General features: G+C 48.4%; 1 protein-coding gene across 19 annotated transcripts in view; it reads right to left on the bottom strand.

The window, feature by feature from the left end:
• NFASC (neurofascin) overlaps positions 1–19,428 on the bottom strand; it is a 180,644-nt gene that overhangs the window by 72,250 nt on the left and 88,966 nt on the right. For all 19 annotated transcript variants that reach the window (XM_081825069.1, XM_081825076.1, XM_081825075.1 and 16 more), the window contains exon 3: positions 793–973. In XM_081825069.1, coding sequence (XP_081681195.1) covers positions 793–973 — 181 coding nt within the window. The remainder of the gene's footprint in view (positions 1–792; positions 974–19,428) is intronic.

The raw sequence follows: 19,428 nt of genomic DNA, 5'->3' as shown, positions 1-19,428 counted from the left end.
GGGCCAGATTGTGGCAAGGTGGTACACATCTAAATGCGGGGCAAAGGAACGGGGCTGCCAGTCCATGGGCCCCTTCTGAACATAACAACAGAATGGCTGCTAGAGATGGGGCTATTAGATCAGCATCCAAAGCCCCTTGCCTGATGATTCTGATGGCCAAATAACACCCCCACCGTGGGACATAGAATGACACAGGTTTTACTTCCCAGCTTTGCCATGGGAGAGCTGAAAACAAACACAAGAAATCAGCTCCTGGTTTTCCCACAGTGGCATTATAATGGAGCTCTATTTTAATGTTTCATTTAGCCCCGGTCTTTTGCAGAATAATTCCCTTCCCCAACCATCCCCAGGCCATCCATCCTGATTCAGTCCAGCCAAGACAGCCCAAGGATCCAGCTCAGATATTAGAAAGGCAAGTAACTATCCACTACACTGGGTCCTTGGAAGCTCCACGTCGATGGGCAAGTCAAGACCGCAGAGGGCCGTGGGAGGGGAGTAGAGGGAAGAACTCCTGAGTGACACACAGACTTGTAAACCCTGCCACCTCTGGTCCCACTCAGCAGGCTCCAGACAGCGCAAGCCTCAGCTCAGCCACAGTCCTCAGAGATCGTGCTACACGATTCGTCTCACGGTCCCAAACACAAGCCTGCCGGCCTCCATCCAGAATCCACTGCTACCCCGCTCTCCAGCCTCTTCGAAAAGCTGATCTTAACTCCCCCCTGACCATCCCTCCCCTCCAACTCCTCTGCCCCAAATCAGGAGAATTAAAGAAGAGGATGGAGCAGGACTCACGATCCATAGGAATCTCGATGGCCCCAGTGAGGCTGAGGAGGCAGAGCAGGATGGCTGTGTGGACCCAGGGCGGCGGCTCCTGCCTGGCCATCCTCAGCACGGGGTCCCGCTCCCTGCTCCCCGGCCTGCAGGGTCTTGCTGCCTCCAGCCGCTCTACCTGGGCCTCCTGGACAGAGCTCAGCTGTGGAAAGAAATACAATGCCAAGTGAGTTTTTCTTGAACTTGCGGTTTGTTCTAGCAACCCTACAGGGCCTGAAGAACTCAAGGGTTTGGTCACAGACTGATGTTCTTAAATAAGGTTTCTTAACCTTGTGCTATTGACATTTGGGACCCACAACTCTTTGTGTGGGCAACGATCTTGGGTATTGCAGGATGCTTAGCAGCATCCCTGGCCTCTATCCACGAGATGCCAGTGGAGCCCATTCCTGCCCCCAATCAAAAATGTCTTTAGACATTGCCAACTGTCCCCTGGAGGACAAAACCACTCCCAGTTGAGAACCACTGTTCTAGAAGGAAGGGCAACTCTGCATGGAAGAGTCATGAAAAAACACTGTCCCACTGGTCCAGCACCTAGAGGATGCCATGCACTGGGCCAGTAAGCAACACACCAATCTCAGAGCTTCTCTGAACCCTATGTATTGTGTGGGGTTAGGTGAAAGCTGGCTGCTTAAAGGACTTTTTTTAAAAAATGGATTTCTGCAGATATTTTGTGCAGCAAAGATACAGTGGTCCTGGATGTTGTCCCTTTAGAGATAACGGGCAATGCTGAGACTATGACCCAGAAGAAGGGGAGTCCAGCAGGTTGGCAGAATGAGAGATATTATGACAGCCCAATGTTCACATTCTCAAGCACAACAAATCATTCCAGGCCCTCTAAGGGGAAAGATTAAAAATGACTGTCCAAAGGGCCTAGAATGAGTCTTTAAGAGATAAACCCTTTTCCCCACCTCCTGAGAGAGAATGGCCTATGGGAGGTGGGTGGAGGATGAGTGAAACAGATTAAGGGATTAAGAGTACACTTATCCTTATGAGCACTGAATAATGTCTGGAATTGCTGAATCACTATATTGTACACCTGAAACTAATACAACCCTGTATGTTAACTATGCTTGAAAAAAGAAGAGTGGCCTAGGGTAGGCACTGAGATATAGTGCTTTAAGATTGTCACGGGTCTGAAACGTGGAGTCTTCAAACTGGGTGCAGTGTGCTGTTCTGCCCTGAGGCCGAGTCAAAGAGGGTGGCAGGAGGAGGTTCCCCCAGAATTCTTCTCTTCTCTGTACCCCACCACATCTCCCATCTATCCTGCCTGAGGCTGTTGGCAAAAGGAGCAGGGCTCCAGGGCTGGCTCCTGGGAGACAAGGTTACCCTTCTGAAGACCTGGAGGATGAGGCACCTCCCCTGGGCTGGGATATGGGGCCAGCTAAAGGATTTGGATTCCGACTGCAGCAGTTTCTTTCCTGGAAGCTGGGCCCAACAGCAGCCCCCCAGACTCATGTGTATTTCTGGACTCCATCCACTTACTTTCCTTCCCACAGCTTCCACCCTGGTTCTGGTCACCACTGTTTCATGACAGTGACCACAACAGCTTCCTGAGGGCTCTCCCCACTTCTACTCTTACCCCTCTGACTCATTCGCCACCATCACCAGAGTTTCCTTCTCTAAAGTGCAGATAAAAGTGTGCCGCTCCCCAATCAAACTCACTAGCTCACAGTTGCCAGAGAGCTAAATCCTTCGACGTGGCTCAGATGTCCTCCCGAGCACAGCCCCCTCTGCAATCTTGCCTCCCACCACCCTCTCTCTGTGTTCCAGCCAACACTGGTCACCTGCCAGGTCCCCTCATGCGTCCTGCTCTGTGACTTCTGTGCAGATTAGCTTCTGTCTAGAACATGCTTTGAATCTGCCCTCTCATGAGGATCTGCCAAGTATGACTTGTGTGTCCCTCGTCTGTACTCCTGAACACCATTTACAACCCCCTCCCCATTATATAGCACTTGTCACTTTTGTTTTAAAGATTTATTTATTTTGGAGAGAGAGAGAGCTCATGAGTGGGCTGGAGGTGCAGAGAGAATCTCAAGCAGACTCCCTGCTGAGCGTGGAACCTGACGGGGGCTCGAACTCATGACACTGAGATCATGACCTGAGCTGAAATCAAGAGTTGGATGTTGGGCGCCTGGGTGGCTCAGTTGGTTAAGCGACTGCCTTCGGCTCAGGTCATGATCCTGGAGTCCCGGGATCAAGTCCCGCATCGGGCTCCCTGCTCGGCAGGGAGTCTGCTTCTCCCTCTGACCCTCCTCCCTCTCATGCTCTCTGTCTCTCATTCTCTCTGTCTCAAATAAATAAAAAAATCTTAAAAAAAAAAAAAAAGAGTTGGATGCTTAACTGACTGAGTCACCCAGGCGCCCCAGCATTTGTCACTTTGTATTCATTGTATTCATTCCAAAAGCCACTCATCTGTATGCCCTATTAAAAAAGGAAGGCACCATAGGGAAGGTGCCTCATCTTGTTTATTCCTAAAATCTAACATGGTGCTGAAAACACAGCAGGCACTCAAAAGTATCAGATGGATGGATGAAAAATGAGCAAATAAATGGCTGGCCGAATGAAATAAACCACTTGGATCACAGGTTTTTTTTAAAACCTCATGCTTCCCCCAGAAAGCCAGCAGGCAGCTCAGGAGAACACATGCTTTGGACCTGGATGGCATACTGTGGAGGCTATCGATTAGTGGAGGAAAAACTCCCTCCCTACCGAGGCACTGCACTCGGGCCAGGGAATCAGTCAGCTGGAAGAGGCTCAGGAGAGTAGAAATCCCCCAAGGAGGAAAATCTCCTGGCTGGACAGTATCACAGGAGGTCCTTGGTTCCTCCTCCCAACCTTCTAAGATGGTCTTTACATGGACTAAAGAAGAGTCTGCTAACTCCTCTCCTTGGATCCGACATCTCCAAAGACCAGACTCAGGTGATCCAGCTGACACCTTAGTGATGAGCGAACTAGCAGGGGAGGAGGCTCAGCATTCCTTCAGAGAGGACAGTGGGGATGGGACGGCTCCAGTCTTGGCGTCATGACTGCCACGTTTTGCTCAGGAGCTGCCAAGCTGTAGGAAGTGATGGGCAAGAGAAGGATATCTTGTTCTGGGAATCTTGGTGGAAATAAGAAGCCAGAAGCTATTCATTAACTAGAAACACATAGGCAGGGGGAAAAAAAGCCCAATTACTTGGGGTGCTTTTAACTCACAATTTAAAAACACAGTAGAGAACGCATATAGAGATAATCATGGATAGCTGTTTGGCAATTCTCTCTCTTCTCTCTGGAACCCAATTTTTCCAATAAAATCTTAAAAGACGAAGAGAACTGAAAGATCATTTAGCTTTATGCAGTCCCCTTACTTTTCAAATGAGGAAACAAGAGCCCAGAAAGGGGAAATGATTTGCTCAATTTGCTGGTTAGCGGCAAGGCCAGGAAAAGAACCCAGATCTCCTGACTCCTCACCTACTTCCCCTGTCTCTCCATATGCAGGAAAGTTCCAGAGTAGAGTTGCTATTTAAAAAAGAAATGTATAGCTTCCTTAAAAAATTAAACATAGACTTATCATATGACCCCATATTTCTACTTCTAGATATATGTCCCAAAGAATTAAAAACCAGGACTCAAACAAGTACATGTGCACACATGTTCATTGCAGCATCATTCGCAACAGCAAGAAGGTGGAAACAGCCCAAATGTCTATCAAGAGAGGAATAAATAAGCAATACGGCAGTATGTACGTTCCGTGAAATATTATTTGGCCGTGGAAGATAATGAAGTACTACATATGCTGTGATGTGGATGAAACCCGAGAGGGTTATGCTCAATGAGAGAAGCAAGACACAAAAGGTCCCATATAGAATGATCCCATTTATATTCAAGATGCAAAAGGTAAATCCATACAGCCAGGACACAGAGGGGTGCTCACCAGAGGCAGAGGGGAAGGGAGAATGGGGAGTGACGGCTTAATGGGTATGGGGTTTTCTTTTGTGGTGAGGATAATGTTGCGGTGAGAAAGGGATTGCACTGGAGTAATAAGCAATAGTCGATTGAGGTGATGGTTGCACACTCTGTGAATGCGCTGAATGCCAGTGAATTGTTCACTATACATTGGTTAACTTTATGATATGTCAATTTTACCTCAATAACAAAGAAATGTAAGCACTGGTGTCTATAAAGGGCTCATACAGATAAAACAGCAGAGGATGAGGGAGGAGGGTTATTCCACATGGGGATAGAGGCACCCTCAGCTCCCTGAGCCTGGTCCACTCAGCCTGGAAGATAGGTACATGGCTTGCAATCCTTTCAGTACATTTTGAAGGACCTTCCACCCACATCTAAGGAAGGGGAGTGTCAACTGGTATCTGGGCATGGGGCTTCTAGTGCTGTGCTCAGAGAACCCAATGTGGAGCGAGGAGGGAGATGCCCCGCCTGAAGCTACCCCCACATCACCGAGGCTTACAGTTCCCCGATCCTGATAACCAGGTAGAAGAGGCCAAGGGCAGGGATGTCTAACCGAAAACAGTTAAATGCATGCTTCTAACCAAATCTTACTTCTTACACTATCTTGCTGTATGGCCCAGTCACATAATATCTCAGGTTCCTCTCCTGCTAGGAGTAGAGAAGTACATCATCCAGATGCGGGTGCGGGGGTGGGTGGAGTGGTCAGGACCCTTCAAGGGGAATGCCATCTAACTACAGAGCATCCTGGGGAGGAATAAGGAAAATCCCATATCCTGTGAGAGGGCAGATGGGGGCTGCAGAAGAGGGACCATGATGACTGTCTTGGAATGGTGGGAGAGGGTGTGGAATTTTTTTGTTTAGCTCCACGAGGGCAAAACTAGAACCGAATGGGAGAAAGTTCAGAGAGGCAGCTGCTTCTCTGAGATGCTAGGAAGAATAACCTAATAAATATAGCCATCCTACAATACCGTCCATGATAATAAAGACTCTACCCGCACACACTACCAATACGATGTGTTTGAAAGATCCTTTTAAAAAAAAAATGTTTTTTAAGATTTTATTTATTTGACAGAGAGAGACACAGCGAGAGAGGGAACACAAGCAGGGGGAGTCGGAGAGGGAGAAGCAGGCTTCCCGCCGAGCAGGGAGCCCAATGCGGGGCTCGATCCCAGGACCCTGGGATCATGACCTGAGCCGAAGGCAGACGCTTAACGACTGAGCCACCCAGGTGCCCCTGAAAGATCCTTTTATATCAGCTTGAACAGGTAAGAGGTGGATTGCAAGGATATAAAATACATTAAAGGGAGGGCGATTGCAGGGGGAGAGAATGAGGAAAAGAACAAAAATTAAAAAACTGAAAGAGAAATCTTGTGTGGACTAATGGTGTACTATGAACTGGGGAAGAGGATGAACTCAAGTCTTGTATATCTGAAGTTCTCCCCCTCCACCCCGCAACCCCTGTGTGAAAAGAGAAGAAAAAAAAGAGAGAGAACAGAGTTATCCAAACATGAAATGTTCTGCCGTGTGAAGTACCGAGCTCACTGTTTCAAAAAGAATCCAAATACCATTAGGTCAGGTGCTGTGATGACAATGTACCCACACAGGAAGGAAATTGGATGCTTATCAGAATCTCCTGGGCGCTACTTAAACACACAGATCCCTGGACCCTCAAACTCCTAAGCAGCGGCCAAACCAGGCCTGCAGATTCAAAAAAACTTTTTTTGAATTCGAATGCCCTTAGAACCTCTATTATCTTACACAGAGATGCTTCATTCACTTACGCAACCTCCCTGAACTGAAGCTTTCAAGTTTCCTAAACTTTAAATTTGCAAGCCTTGTGGGAGATTCGGACTCAAATGTCTAAGACGGGGACCAGGATGGGTATGTGAGTTGGGTGATGGTCAGCCATCAGTGGGGACTGCTGGACATGACAGCCTCCCTCAGTGAAGTTCGAGAGCATGGACTGTCTGGGTTTGAAGCTGCCCCCCACATACAAGGTGGGGATCATGGGCAAGTCCTGAACCTTCGGAGCTTTGTGTTTCTCATCTGAAAAATGCACACAGTCATATTCCAGAGGGCTTCTGGGATGACTTAACACACAATTCCCACATAGAGCACATGGCAAAGCATGGGGCATAGAGTAAACCTTGGTAAATGTTAGCTGCCATCACTGAGCAGGCTTCGAACTCACAGGGATGAAGGAAGAATCCTAGTTACATACATGAGGTTACTGGTAACAGCAGCAAGGAGTAATAATTAGCCACCCTGCATCAGTCTGCTTTCCTATTTTTCCTTCTCTCTGCATCCCGGTTTGCTTTCTTTCCCCAGACTGGGGGGCCCCTGGTGTTGGTACCACAAGCTGTCCCTGGCAGACGGAGGAGAGGCGCACGGCTCCAGCAAGCTGTCATCATGGGGAGCCCCCCACATTCCCGCAGCCCCGCTCTGGGCAGGCTGCGCCAGTGGTCACAACACATCTGTGATGATGGGAGGAAAGACGGATAGTGCTGGAACACGGCTCAGCGGGCAGCCCCATGTCTCCACGAGCTGAGCCCACCTGGCACTTGTGGGCGGCAGGCAGTGGGCCATTCATTCATTTCACAGACCTGGCAGCAGGGACCACTTTAGAGAATATACAAGTTCAAGACACAGGGTTTCTCTGCTCTCATGGAGCCTTCTTTCCAGTGAGGAAGACAGGAAATAAATGCTGAACAAAAACAAATTGGGTAGCAATAAGCACAATGAAGAAAACACAATCCGACCCGCAAAGGGGTGTTGAGAGCAGCCTCATCTGTAATCGCCGCAACGTGGGAGCGACTGAGATGTCCTCCGTCCTTCAGTGGGTGAATGGATACACGTACTGGGGTCCATCCACACAATGGAATACTATTCAGCACTAGGAAGAAATGAGCTATCAAGCTGTGGGAAGACACGGAGGAAACTTAAATGCCTATCACTAAGTGAAAGAAGCCAGTCTGAAGAGGCTACGTACTGTATGATCCCAGCTGAGTGACCTTCTGCAAAAGGCAAAACTATGGAGACAGTAAAAAGATTAGAGGTTGCCAGAGGTTGGGCGGGAGGGAGGGATGAACAGGTGGAGCACAGAGGATTTTTAGGGCAGTGAAACTCTGTATGAGACTCTAATGGTGGGCCCATGTCTTCACACTTTTGTCTAAACCCACAGAATGGACAACCCCGGGAGTGAGCCCTCATGTCAACCATGGACTGTGGGTGATGATGATGCATCAGTGTAGGTTCATCAGCTGTAACAAATGCACCCCTCTTGTGGGGATGGTGATGGTGGGGGAGCTGTGGGGGGGGCTGGGGGTAAATGGGAAATCTCTGTACCTTCCACTTAATTTTGCTATGAATCTATAAGTGCTCTCTAAAAAATAAATTCTATTAATAAAAAAAGAAAAGAAACCACACTAGGGTGATGAGGGAAAGGCAAGTGAATGGTCAAGGCCTCTGTGAGAAAGTGACATTTGACCAAGATCTAAATGGCAAGGAGTAGCCAACTTTGTAAAGATGGGTCAGAAAAACATCCCAAGCCAGGGGAACCGCTTGTGCAAAGACCCTGTGGCAGGAAGCAGAGGGGTAGGTGCAAGGAACTGAAAGAAACCAGCATGGCCGGAGCCTGGGGGGCACACGGGGAAGAATGGAATAAGTCACGCGAGGGCATACTCACAGAGGGCTCTGAATGCCAAAGCAGGGAATTTATTTTTTTATAAAGATTTTATTTATTTATTTGACAGAGAGAGACACAGCGAGAGAGGGAACACAAGCAGGGGGAGAGGGAGAGGGAGAAGCAGGCTTCCCGCCGAGCAGGGAGCCCGATGCGGGGCTCAATCCCAGGACCCTGGATCATGACCTGAGCTGAAGGCAGACGCTTAATGACTGAGCCACCCAGGCGCCCCCAAAGCAGGGAATTTAAATTCTATTCTAAGCACGTCAGGAGGTTATTGCAGGGTTCTACATGGTGGGGTATCTGATGATATTTGTTCACAAAGACCACCCTGGCTGCTCTGTGGAGGGTGGCAGGTTGACGGGCAATGGTGGAGGCAGGAAGACCCTTTAGAAGGCTCTGCAGCCTCTGGGGACCTTCTCTAAGGGGGGAGGGCATTTGGGGAGGAGGAGCAGGTGGGGCTCAGCCGCCGCCTTACACTTGACTCTCACCAGGGCTGCCTAAGAGTCCCTGTTTTCACACTGGGTTTTGCCTGAGGTTTTATTTGAAGAAAGGATTCTATTAGTAAAACAAAGAACTGAAAATCCCGGTACAACTGTCTAACTCTCCAAATGCAGAAGCCCTGCACCACAGCAATAATGCATGGGCACGAGAGCGAGGCACGCCGGCCAGGAAGAACACACCAGGCTGGGGTGGCAGCCGGACTTGGAAACCCATCCGTCCGGCTTCCCAGCATTAGCATTTTGCCCTGAGGCCTGGGGGGCTTCTTGGGACTGCTTCACGATCCCCGGTGTACCCCAAGTGGGTGGGAGTGGGGGGGTGTCTCCATGTGTCATGTGAGGATAATGGAACACTGCAGAAGGCAGAGGGAAGATGTGGGAAGACATGATTCTTCATGCCGTTTGTGTCGCTGATGGAGCGTTTGCTGAAGCAATCCCTAACTGTGGGTTTTTACATTGCATATATGCTCACATTAAAACTTCCCTTTAATTTTTAAGCCGTTTGGAAGCGAGATTTCTATCACTAGCAACTGACTGTGCTGTCGATCAGAAATGCCCCTGGAAATGTTGGTTGGATGCCTAAGCTTCCCATGGCCTCCACTTTCTGTGCAAGAAATGTCCCTCCCTCCTCCTGTCTGCCTCTGCTGGACCCAGCCCCACCCTTCTGCAGAGACCTGCCCTCGACCACCAGCTATCCGCTTAGCATGCTCCTCAATTTCCAAACTCTTCTCAACTGGCTCCAGGCCTCAGCAGAGAAACGCCTTCAAGTTTCTCTCATAACAAAACCAAAAGAATCTTCTCTGGATCCCACAGCTCCTCTATATATACCTGAATTTTTTCCACCTCCGTCTTGTCTCATGCAAGTTTCTTTGTTTAAAAGAGTGGGCTATGGCTTCTGCCTTTACTTACTGAGTTCTCTTTCACTCCTCCAACCAAACTCTGGAACTCTCCAGACCTCCTGTTGGCCCCCCAATGGCTGACTCCAGAGTTCCCAGTCTTTATCTTGCTAGACCTCTTGGAGGCATCAGCAATTGTCAACCACTCCATCCATCCCTCCTCACCTTCTTCCTCCTTGGCCTCTGAAACAGCACTCCAGAGCTCCTCTTCTTTCTGGCCCTGCCAACCTCCATGGCAGCACTGATCACACTGCCAGATCCTCTCCTTCTGCCTGATGTTCTCTGTGTCTCTGCTGGGGTCCTGTCCCTCTATCTCTATTCTCTTTGTTGGTGGTACCCACCCGAGTCACCCAAGCGAGACACCTGGGAATCACCCTGAAATCCCAGCTCTTCTCATACCTCACACCAAGCATGGAGAACCTTGGACCATGCCCTCCTAGTGTCTCTCACCCCCATTCCCTTCCCCACACTCCCACTCTCTTACCTTTAATACATGCCATGTCTCATGGACTGCAGCAATAACCTCCCAACTGGTCTCTGTCCAATCCATTTTCCACTTCGCTATTACCGTGATTTTTCTAAACCCCCGTCTAATCCTGTCAGTGCTGGTGAAAACCCTTCCATATCACCCCAATCAGTCTATACAATCAGATCCAAACTCCCGAGTGCAGCAAGGCTCTGGGATTTCAGGCTCCTGCAGGGCTCTCGGACCCTACCCAAATGCTGAATGCTCCCTAAGTGGCATGCCATTTTCTAAGCATGCCACACCATTTACAACCTCCACACTTTATGAGTGCCATCCTCTGTGCCCGAAAGGCCTTCTCTCCTTGTCACGTGATTAATTCCTACTCAGTCTGCAACATCCTGCTGCTCAGGCATCTTCTGCTTTGTGACTAATTCGTTGTGCCTCCCATGCCCACCCCACTGCCCACCCCCAGCAGAGCTGAGAGTGTCCATCTCTATCCTACCTTACACCTGCCTCTCTGGGGCACTTAGCACGCTGGTAAAACTATATGTTTAAACTAAGGATTGGAGACCTTTTCTATAAAGGTCTAGATCGTAAGTGTTTGAGGCTTTGTGAGAGCTTTGTGAGACATACAGCCTCTTTCATAACTACTGAACTACTGAACTTTATTACTGTAGTCAAAGAGCCACAATAAGTGAGTGAATAGGCATAGCTATGTCCCAATAAAACTTTATTTACAAAAACAGGCAGTGGGCTGGAATTGGCCTGAGGGCTGCAGTTTGCTTGCCACTGGCTTACCCTTTAAAGCTCTTTTCTTTGTGGCTTTTTTTTTTTTTTTTAAGAAAAAGAGAGAGTGCATGTGCATGCACAGCAAGGGGTGGGAGGGACAGAGGGACAGGGAGAGAGAATCTTAAGCAGGCTCCACGCTCAGCACAGAGCCTAACCTGGGGCTCGATCTCACAACCCTGAGATCATGCTTGAGCTGAAATCAAGAGTCGGATGTTTAACCGACTGAGCCGCCCAGGGACCTCTGGAATTCTTGAGGCTTAGACCATGTCCTGATCATTCTTGTGTCCCAGTGCCTGGCATGGTGCCTGGTAGGGAATATTTATGGGATGGAAGATCCAAGTAAAGGCCTCAATCCTGTCACTTATTTTTTTGTAAATTACTTGTTTCCCAAGCCTTTTTAAAAATTTCAAAAATGGAAATAAATATTCCTGCTTCTGATGGTTGTTGTTGGAGAATCAGATGGATAAAGCATAAGAAAGTGAACCACAACACCAATTAAGCTGCTTTTACTATTCTTACTGTGTTCCTTCCTGACGACCTCAAATGACTCTGCTCCACAGAGGACTTTTCTTCTCTTTTCTTTCCTTTTCTTTTCTTTTTAAAGATTTATTTATTTATTTAGAGAGAACACCAGCGGGAGGGGCAGAGGGAGAGAGATTCTCAAGCAGACTCTGCTCTGAGCACTGAGCCCGATGCAGGGCTTGAACTCATAACCCTGAGATCTCGACCTGAGCTGAAACCAAGAGTTGGATGCCTAACTTACTGTGCCATCCAGGCACCCCAAGACTTTTCTTTGAACATTGGGTAAACCTAAGTCCAAGAGAGGGCCTGTGACCTGCCCATCATTCTGCCCATCAGATGGCTGGTTTGGGCTTAGCTGCAGGCCACTCTCTGCTCTACAGCATCCTCCTGTTCTGGCAGGAAACCCCCAAGGTGAGGTTCCTCAGGCCACATCTCCTCTCCTTGTCACTCCACTTATCTTCTCCCAGATTCCAGATACCACAGGTTTCTCTGCATATAGTGTGAGAGCGTGTGTGCAACAGGCTGATGGCTTAACAGTATCCAATGATCCCTGAGATGTGAGGATATTTCCTGAGTTAGAATCACCAGAAGCTGATGATTGATTGGTAGCGGGCAGTGAGAAGAAGGACGGCATCAAGGTTTCTAGGTTGGAAAACTGGATTAGGATGATGCTAATGATTGGTATCAAAACTACAGAAAGGGGAATGAATCCGTTAGTGGTTGGGGAGCAGGGAGAACATGAGCTTGGAACTGAATATGTTCAGTTTGATGCCTCATAGCCATGAACGAAGCAGTTCTGTAGGTACTTGGAGGCTGTGCTCCTGAATGAATAATGCCTAGGATATACCAACAAATTAGAACCATGAGGCCACGTGCCAGCAATTAGTTCTCAGAATAAATAATGAAAATGACTAGAATAGTACTACAAAAACCAACTAAGGAATACATTCACACATCACTGCCACAGGATATTGTGAGGGAACAGAGAGATAATAAAAGCCCAACAGAGCCCACATAAAACTCCACCATTCTGCATTAGATTAAAAAAAAAGCAGTACGGCATATTACTATAACCATCCGGAAGCAACCTGTTCGGAAATCAGAGAGGGCAGCTGAAAGACAAGAGATGATAAAGGCACCTCAAAATAAGAAGTGGGGCAGGGCCAGGTGTGTGGGAGCTGAAGAGCTCAGAGGTGTCCCACCCTGGGCCGGAGGGCTCACGCAGACAGGCAGGCGCCCCTCTTAGCTGGAACTCGGAACTCAGAGCTAAGGTGTTTCTCAGCTAATTTGTTCCCAATACAAACCAGTAATAGTTGCAAATGATTTATGCATAAATATAAATCAGTGGCTCAGGGGGAGGGGGGCGCCTAGGTGGTTCAGTCAGTTAAGCATCCGACTCTTGATTTCAGCTCAGGTCATGATCTCAGGGTAATCAGATTGAGCCCAGCTTCAGGCTCTGCACTCAGCAGGGAGTCTGCATGAGATTCTTTCTTTCTCCCCCCCAGCCCCCATTTCCCTTTGCTCTTTCTCTAAAATAAATAAATAAATCTTAAAAAAAATTCAGTGGCTCGGGTTCCCACTATAATAACCACATTCTCACTCACATCCCGTTTTCTTTTTTGAAGAAGAGACAAAGAGCCAGTGTATGTCCTGCCTGTGGTCATCTCTATCATATCTGTCTGGGCAGAGAAAGTGGTCACAGAGCTGGCCTGCACTCTGTGGCCAACACTCAGGCCCCTGTGTTCTGGCTCCTGCCCCATGCAGCCTCTCCTCCAGCAGGACCCGGTCCAGCGCTAGGCCCCGCGCCACTCCCCAAACAGGCCAAGTGCCTTCTGTACCTTCGGCCACCTTTGCTCCTGCTTTGCCTAGGCCAGAAATGCTATTCCCTTACTTCTCTCCAGTGCAGATCCCCTTCTTCACCAAGGCCCTGAACGGTGACCCCCGCTCCCCACCCCAACACTGACCCTACTTTCCCACCAATAGTAGCCTGCATTTCCCTTGTATTCCCCAGGATGCCACCAACTCTGTTCCAGAGTCATTTCTTCCTGCCCATGGGATTCCCATGTCTGTCTCCTGCATCAAACTCTGAACTTCTTGAGCTCAGAGTCCATGTCTTGCCTCCCTCTGTAGTGAGACAGTATAAAAAAATATGTGTGGGATGAGTGAACAGCCATCTGATCAGGTATTTCCTATTACTGGGAGATATTTATCCCATCAGCAAATCAGTATATTATAAATCCTTGGTTAATATCACATATGACAAAGCCATTGTTACAGTATAAGCCTGAGTCATGAAAACAACAGCAATAACCGAATAGGAGCATCTATCCAGCATCCTCTCAGCAGACACACTAATCTCCTTTTTTCTGAAATCCTCCCCCCAACCCCCTTCTCAGAGCTTTCTGTCTGATTTGTCAGGGCTACCCTGTTTTCTCTATCCCACAGACTGGTCTCAGAATCCAGGGACTCAGTGGCGCCAAGCACTAGTCCCAGAACTGCTATCCCATCCATTCCCAGCCTGCCTACTCCCTCATCCCCAGGGCTTCCGTGTAGCTGTCCTGTGTCCTGAAGTACACCTGCAGCTTGGTGTAGCTGTCCTGGGTCCTGAAGTCCACCTGCAGCACAGGGACTGCCCTGGGTGCTACAGCGGACCTTCCTCCCCATTCCCCCTCCTGTTCTTTGATCCCCACCGCCACCTCCCTTCCATCTCTCTCATGCCAAGGAATAAACGATGCAACAGATGGTGACCCGAGCCTGCTCCGCTCCCTCTGCTCACGGGCATCTGAAGGCCAGGGGGTGGGTTTCCTAGGAAACTGGAAATGCCCCCTACTGACAATCATCAGCCTGTCCCAGAGACAGAACGCCAAGCAAGGAGGAGAAAGACAGAAGGATCTCTGGAGTAAGACAAGCGTAGAAAGGGGAGCAGCAGGGAGGAGTCCTTGGCTTCCTCTTCTGGGAACACTTGCCAAAAGATTACATCTCCCCACATCCCCCTCCTCACCCCCACGGAATGACCGCATGTCTCAGCATCTTTAAGAAAGTGTCTGCCCAGACAATGCCCCCACCTCCCACTTTAAAGTGCTATCTGCAACTACACCAAACCCTCTGGGGCACCAGGGCTTGACAGCCTAAGAAATCACTCACCAGCCTGCTTCTAGACCACTGGCCTCTCCCCAGTCCCAGGAGGAGAGAGACCCAGCTTCCTCGCCTTCATGGAGTTGAAACAGTTGCCTTGTAGGATTTTTCCAATAGCCAAGGAAACCCAGTATATGGGTTTCGACTCCCCCCTTCCCCCATCTCCCTTCTCAGGGTTGGAGGGGGGTGGTCTCCATCTGCTCAGTGGCTGTTACAGCCTTGGCTCCCTTTCATTGTCACAGGGAGAGAACTGGGAGGAGTAAGGGGCTGTGTTTAACCGTTGTTAGTGATCCATTTGGTGGCAGTGGCAGGCACAGGCACCTAGCAGACCCAGCCCCTCCTCTTCTTGCCTCAGCTAAGTTTACAGAGGCCACAGGGCTCAGCAGGAGTGGGGGATGGGGGAACAACTGTATCAGGTGGCCCTTGATTCCCACCTGGGGAGGGAGCTAAGGGGGACACCTGGGTTTAAGATTAAGGATTTGGCTGAAAACAGCTGCTTCCTGCTCAACACCCAGAACTAATCTTGGGTTGAAACCTGAACCACTTGGCTATTTATTAAGCTGGGTCGAGGGAGGGAGAGAATGGAAGAGAAGAAAGGGGGAAGAGGCCCTTCCCTCAAGGGGACCGCCACGAATATCTAGTGAATATCTACTTTTCGCACCAGGCTCTACAGGGGCACAAAGTACTTACAGGGCACCCTGGTATTCATAAGCCACCAGGCAGGCTGGGGCCCCACAAGAAGGCTGCACCCACCAAGAGAGTGTAGCCACTTCCAGGGGGGCGGGGCAGTGCCCTCATCTGACTGCCACAGCATAAGTGGTTGGGTCACCAAGCCAATGGAGCTTGGACACGGAGGCCTGCAGAGATTCTCTTTCCTAACTGCACCGTGAGGGTCTACCACACAGCTTTTAGCCATCTCCTTGTCAAAGACCTTTTTCGGTTGTTCTTCCTTATTTTTTCTCCATTACAATAATGCCACAATGAACATCCTTGTACATATAGCCTGATACGTGGAGGAAGTGCGGTTGCTGTATCATCTCCTCTCTCCATCATCTCATCCGGGCCAGCTGGAGCCTGGCCCATCTTAGCCTGGCCTGGCAGGGAAGCCCAAAGTATACAGGTGGCCTGGTCCATAGCCTGGTCCTGCTGACAGCTCCCAATGGGCCAGCACTTTGCTGGCCACGCGGGGAAGGACAATGCCGGTGCTCCAATCCAGCCAGCTTTCTGAAGTTCTTTGGGGCTGCACGTTTCCTCCCCCTATTATTATGGCTTATTCATTCATCCTCTAGGAGGCAGGGCTCGGAACCAGACGTGGAATGGGATAGGCTCTCCAATGTTGTCAGTGTAGCTGAGGACTAGCTGGGCTAACATGCTGTGCAGGGGCTGGCTTAAATAAGGTTTGTGGCCATCTGTGAATTTCCATGTGTCAGGCTCCACTCACTGGCCCTGCTTGTGGTTAACTGAGCTCTGGCAAGTCTCCTTCTGTATAAAGATTAGCAGGTAAAGCAGATTGTAAAGGAAACAGAAGCTAACATATATGGACAGCCCCCACCTCAGAGCCATTAGCATAAACCAAACTGACGCCAGGAAAGGTGGCCTGGGAGGCTGGGTAGGGAATAACCCCCTTGGGGAGGAATTCTGGCACCTCCAGGAAGGAGAAAGGAGTTCCACCTCTTTCCAATTCAGCAACCTAGCTTCTCACTGTCTGGCTTCCTGTCTTTTACCCTCAGGGACAAAGTTTCACAGCAATTAGGCGCGCATCTTTCTTCACAGCTGGAGAGAGAGGGTTGTGAGGCCCCCACCCCCTTGCTGAGGGGGTGGGGAAGACATCCACAGTAGCAGCAGCTGTCTCCCTGGGGCGTGTCATTAAGGGAAAGTGGCTGAGCGTAAGGCTGGAGGGGAAGTGATCATAATCCTATGTGACAGGTCTCCAAGGGTGGGGTCCAAGGTGTGGGTAGGGTAAGGAGGAGGGACCCAGGAGAAAGAAAAGATGCACATGGAAGGTAGAAGGCCAGAAAGAGAGGCTTGCATTTAGTATGAAAAGACATAGGGTCCTTCAGAAGGTGACCCAGAGTGATCCCATGACCCAGCAATGCCACTCCTGGGTAAGTACAAAGAGAACAGAAGACATATGTCCACAGGAAAATCTGCACAGGAATGTTCACGGCAGTGTAACTGAAAATCGCCAGGAAGTGGAATGATTCAAATGTCCATCACCTGATGGATGGATAAATAAAATGTGGTACATCCATATAATGCAATACTGCTCAGCCATAAAAAGGGGTGAGGTGCAGAGGCATGCTACAACATGGACGCACCTTGAAAACATTGTGCGAAGTGAAAGAAGCCAGTCGTAAAAGATCACATATTGCATAGTCCCATTAATGTAAAATGTCCAGAGTAGGTATATCTATAGAGGTAGAAAGTAGATCAGTATTGTCTAGGGCTAGAGGAAGAGCACAGTGGCAGAAGGGGAGGGACCCCTAATGGGTATGGGGCTTTTGGTGGTTGGAGGGCAAAGGCAATGAAAATGTTCTAAAATTAACTGTGGTGATGGTATGGGAATTATATCTCAATACAGCTGTTATTTAAAATATCAATAAGAAAAAAGAATTACATAAGGAATGGGAAGGCTTTGTTAGAGAACTGTGATATTTCAGAATGGAAAGTGAATGATAACATTTACAAACAGTTTCAAATGTTGAAAGGGATTTAATGAACTAAGTTTCTTTTTTCTTAAGATTTATTTATTTATTATAGATAGAAAGAAAGAGAGAGAGTGCACGCTTTCCCACAAGGAGGGGCAGAAGGAGAGAATCCTCAAGCAGAGGACCCTGAGATCATGACCTGACCTGAGCCGAAACCAAGAGCTCAAATGACTGAACCATCCAGGCACCCCACTGAACTAAGTCAGTTTCTTTCTTTCTTTTCTTTTTTAAAAAGATTTATTTATTTATTTTTGAACTAAGTTTCTTAATGGGATCCAACAAATTCTTGTTAAAATGAAGATAATTGTAAAATTTGTCAGTTGAAAAGTTTAAGGAAGAATTTGGTTTGGGGACTTGGAACTTTCATATATTGGATATTGATTTAAAACAAACGACGGAGGGCTACGAATTTGTATATGCCACCTTTGGCAAGTCACAGTTCTGTCCCTCAATCCATAGTAAATTACAAATGCTGTACAGAGGGCATGCTACAGAGAGAACAGGTAGGAAACTCAACCCCTCTCAGAAGCTTTCCTAAAGGAAGACCACTGTACATCTAAGCCCTAGTCATCTTTCTTTTAAATGCAGCTTCCTGCACCAGGCACTGACCGGTGGGCTCCCAGGTTCCCTGAGTGGGGTGCCCCATTTGGAGTCCAGTCCACTGTCCATCCGAGGACCTACCATCTGGATCCATCTGCTCACAACATCACTCATGTTAAGCTGCTTACTCTGTCCTCTGTTTGTGGGATTCTAAGCCTGGTTTCACAAACCAGGGTTCTGAAGCCATTTGAAAAGCATAAGCTTTTGAAAAGACTGAGCTCAAACAGGAAAAAAAGAGGGACAAGGTTAGAGGAGAAGCTTGTTTAGGATGCAGGAGAGAGGACCTTCAGCCCCTTAATCAGACTGTGAGATTCCTGAGGGCGGGGGCAGTGGCTTCTACTTCTTTCCTGTGTCCTTCACAGGATCAAGAGCCTGTTTGTTCAAAGCCAAACAGGGCTGGGTTTAATCAGTAGAGGTGAACAATGAACTCCCTAGGACATCATGCAGACCAGGGGAAACACACCAGACATAGATTCAGAGATGTGGCTTCAAGAGGAAGTGACACAGAATGCCTCTGGCATGTGCCAAGGTCAGGGCTTGGAGCCACACACCCGGGCTTCAACACCCCCTCGACCATCCACCTGCTGTGTGGTTTTCAACAATGTGTTTACTCTCTCTTAGAGCCTCAGTTTTCTTGTCTTTAAGAGTGGGATGAAGACACTTACTAAAAGGTTGTTGCAATGATTATGAATTAAATGGATTGTTTTGAGTCAATTCATTTTACATCAATTAGTGAGCTAAAGTTTATGTACAGCATCTAACCCAAGGCCTGGCACAAAGTTGGCATTCAAAAACCACTGGTCCTACATGAAAAAGTGCTCAACATCGCTCAGCATCAGGGAAATCCAAATCAAAATCTCAATGAGATACCACCTCACACCAGTCAGAATGGCTAAAATTAACAAGTCAGGAAACGACAGATGTTGGCGGGGATGCGGAGAAAGGGGAACCCTCCTACACTGTTGGTGGGAATGCAAGCTGGTGCAACCACTCTGGAAAACAGTATGGAGGTTCCTCAAAAAGTTGAAAATAGAGCTACCATATGATCCAGCAATTGCACTACTGGGTATTTACCCCAAAGATACAAATGTAGGGATCCGAAGGGGTACATGCACCCCGAAGTTTTATAGCAGCAATGTCCACGATAGGCAAACTGTGGAAAGAGCCAAGATGTCCATTGACAGATGAATGGATAAAGAAGATGTGGTATATATATACAATAGAATATTATGCAGCCATCAAAAGGAATGAGATCTTGCCATTTGCAATGATGTGGATGGAACTGGAGGATGTTATGCTGAGCGAAATAAGTCAATCAGAGAAAGACATGTATCATATGACCTCACTGATA

Source organism: Leptonychotes weddellii, chromosome 6 (genome assembly GCF_054177405.1).
Source record: "Leptonychotes weddellii isolate Sample4059 chromosome 6, ASM5417740v2, whole genome shotgun sequence".
NCBI classification, from domain to species: Eukaryota; Metazoa; Chordata; class Mammalia; order Carnivora; family Phocidae; genus Leptonychotes; species Leptonychotes weddellii.
This window is presented reverse-complemented; position numbering and strand designations above follow the sequence as displayed.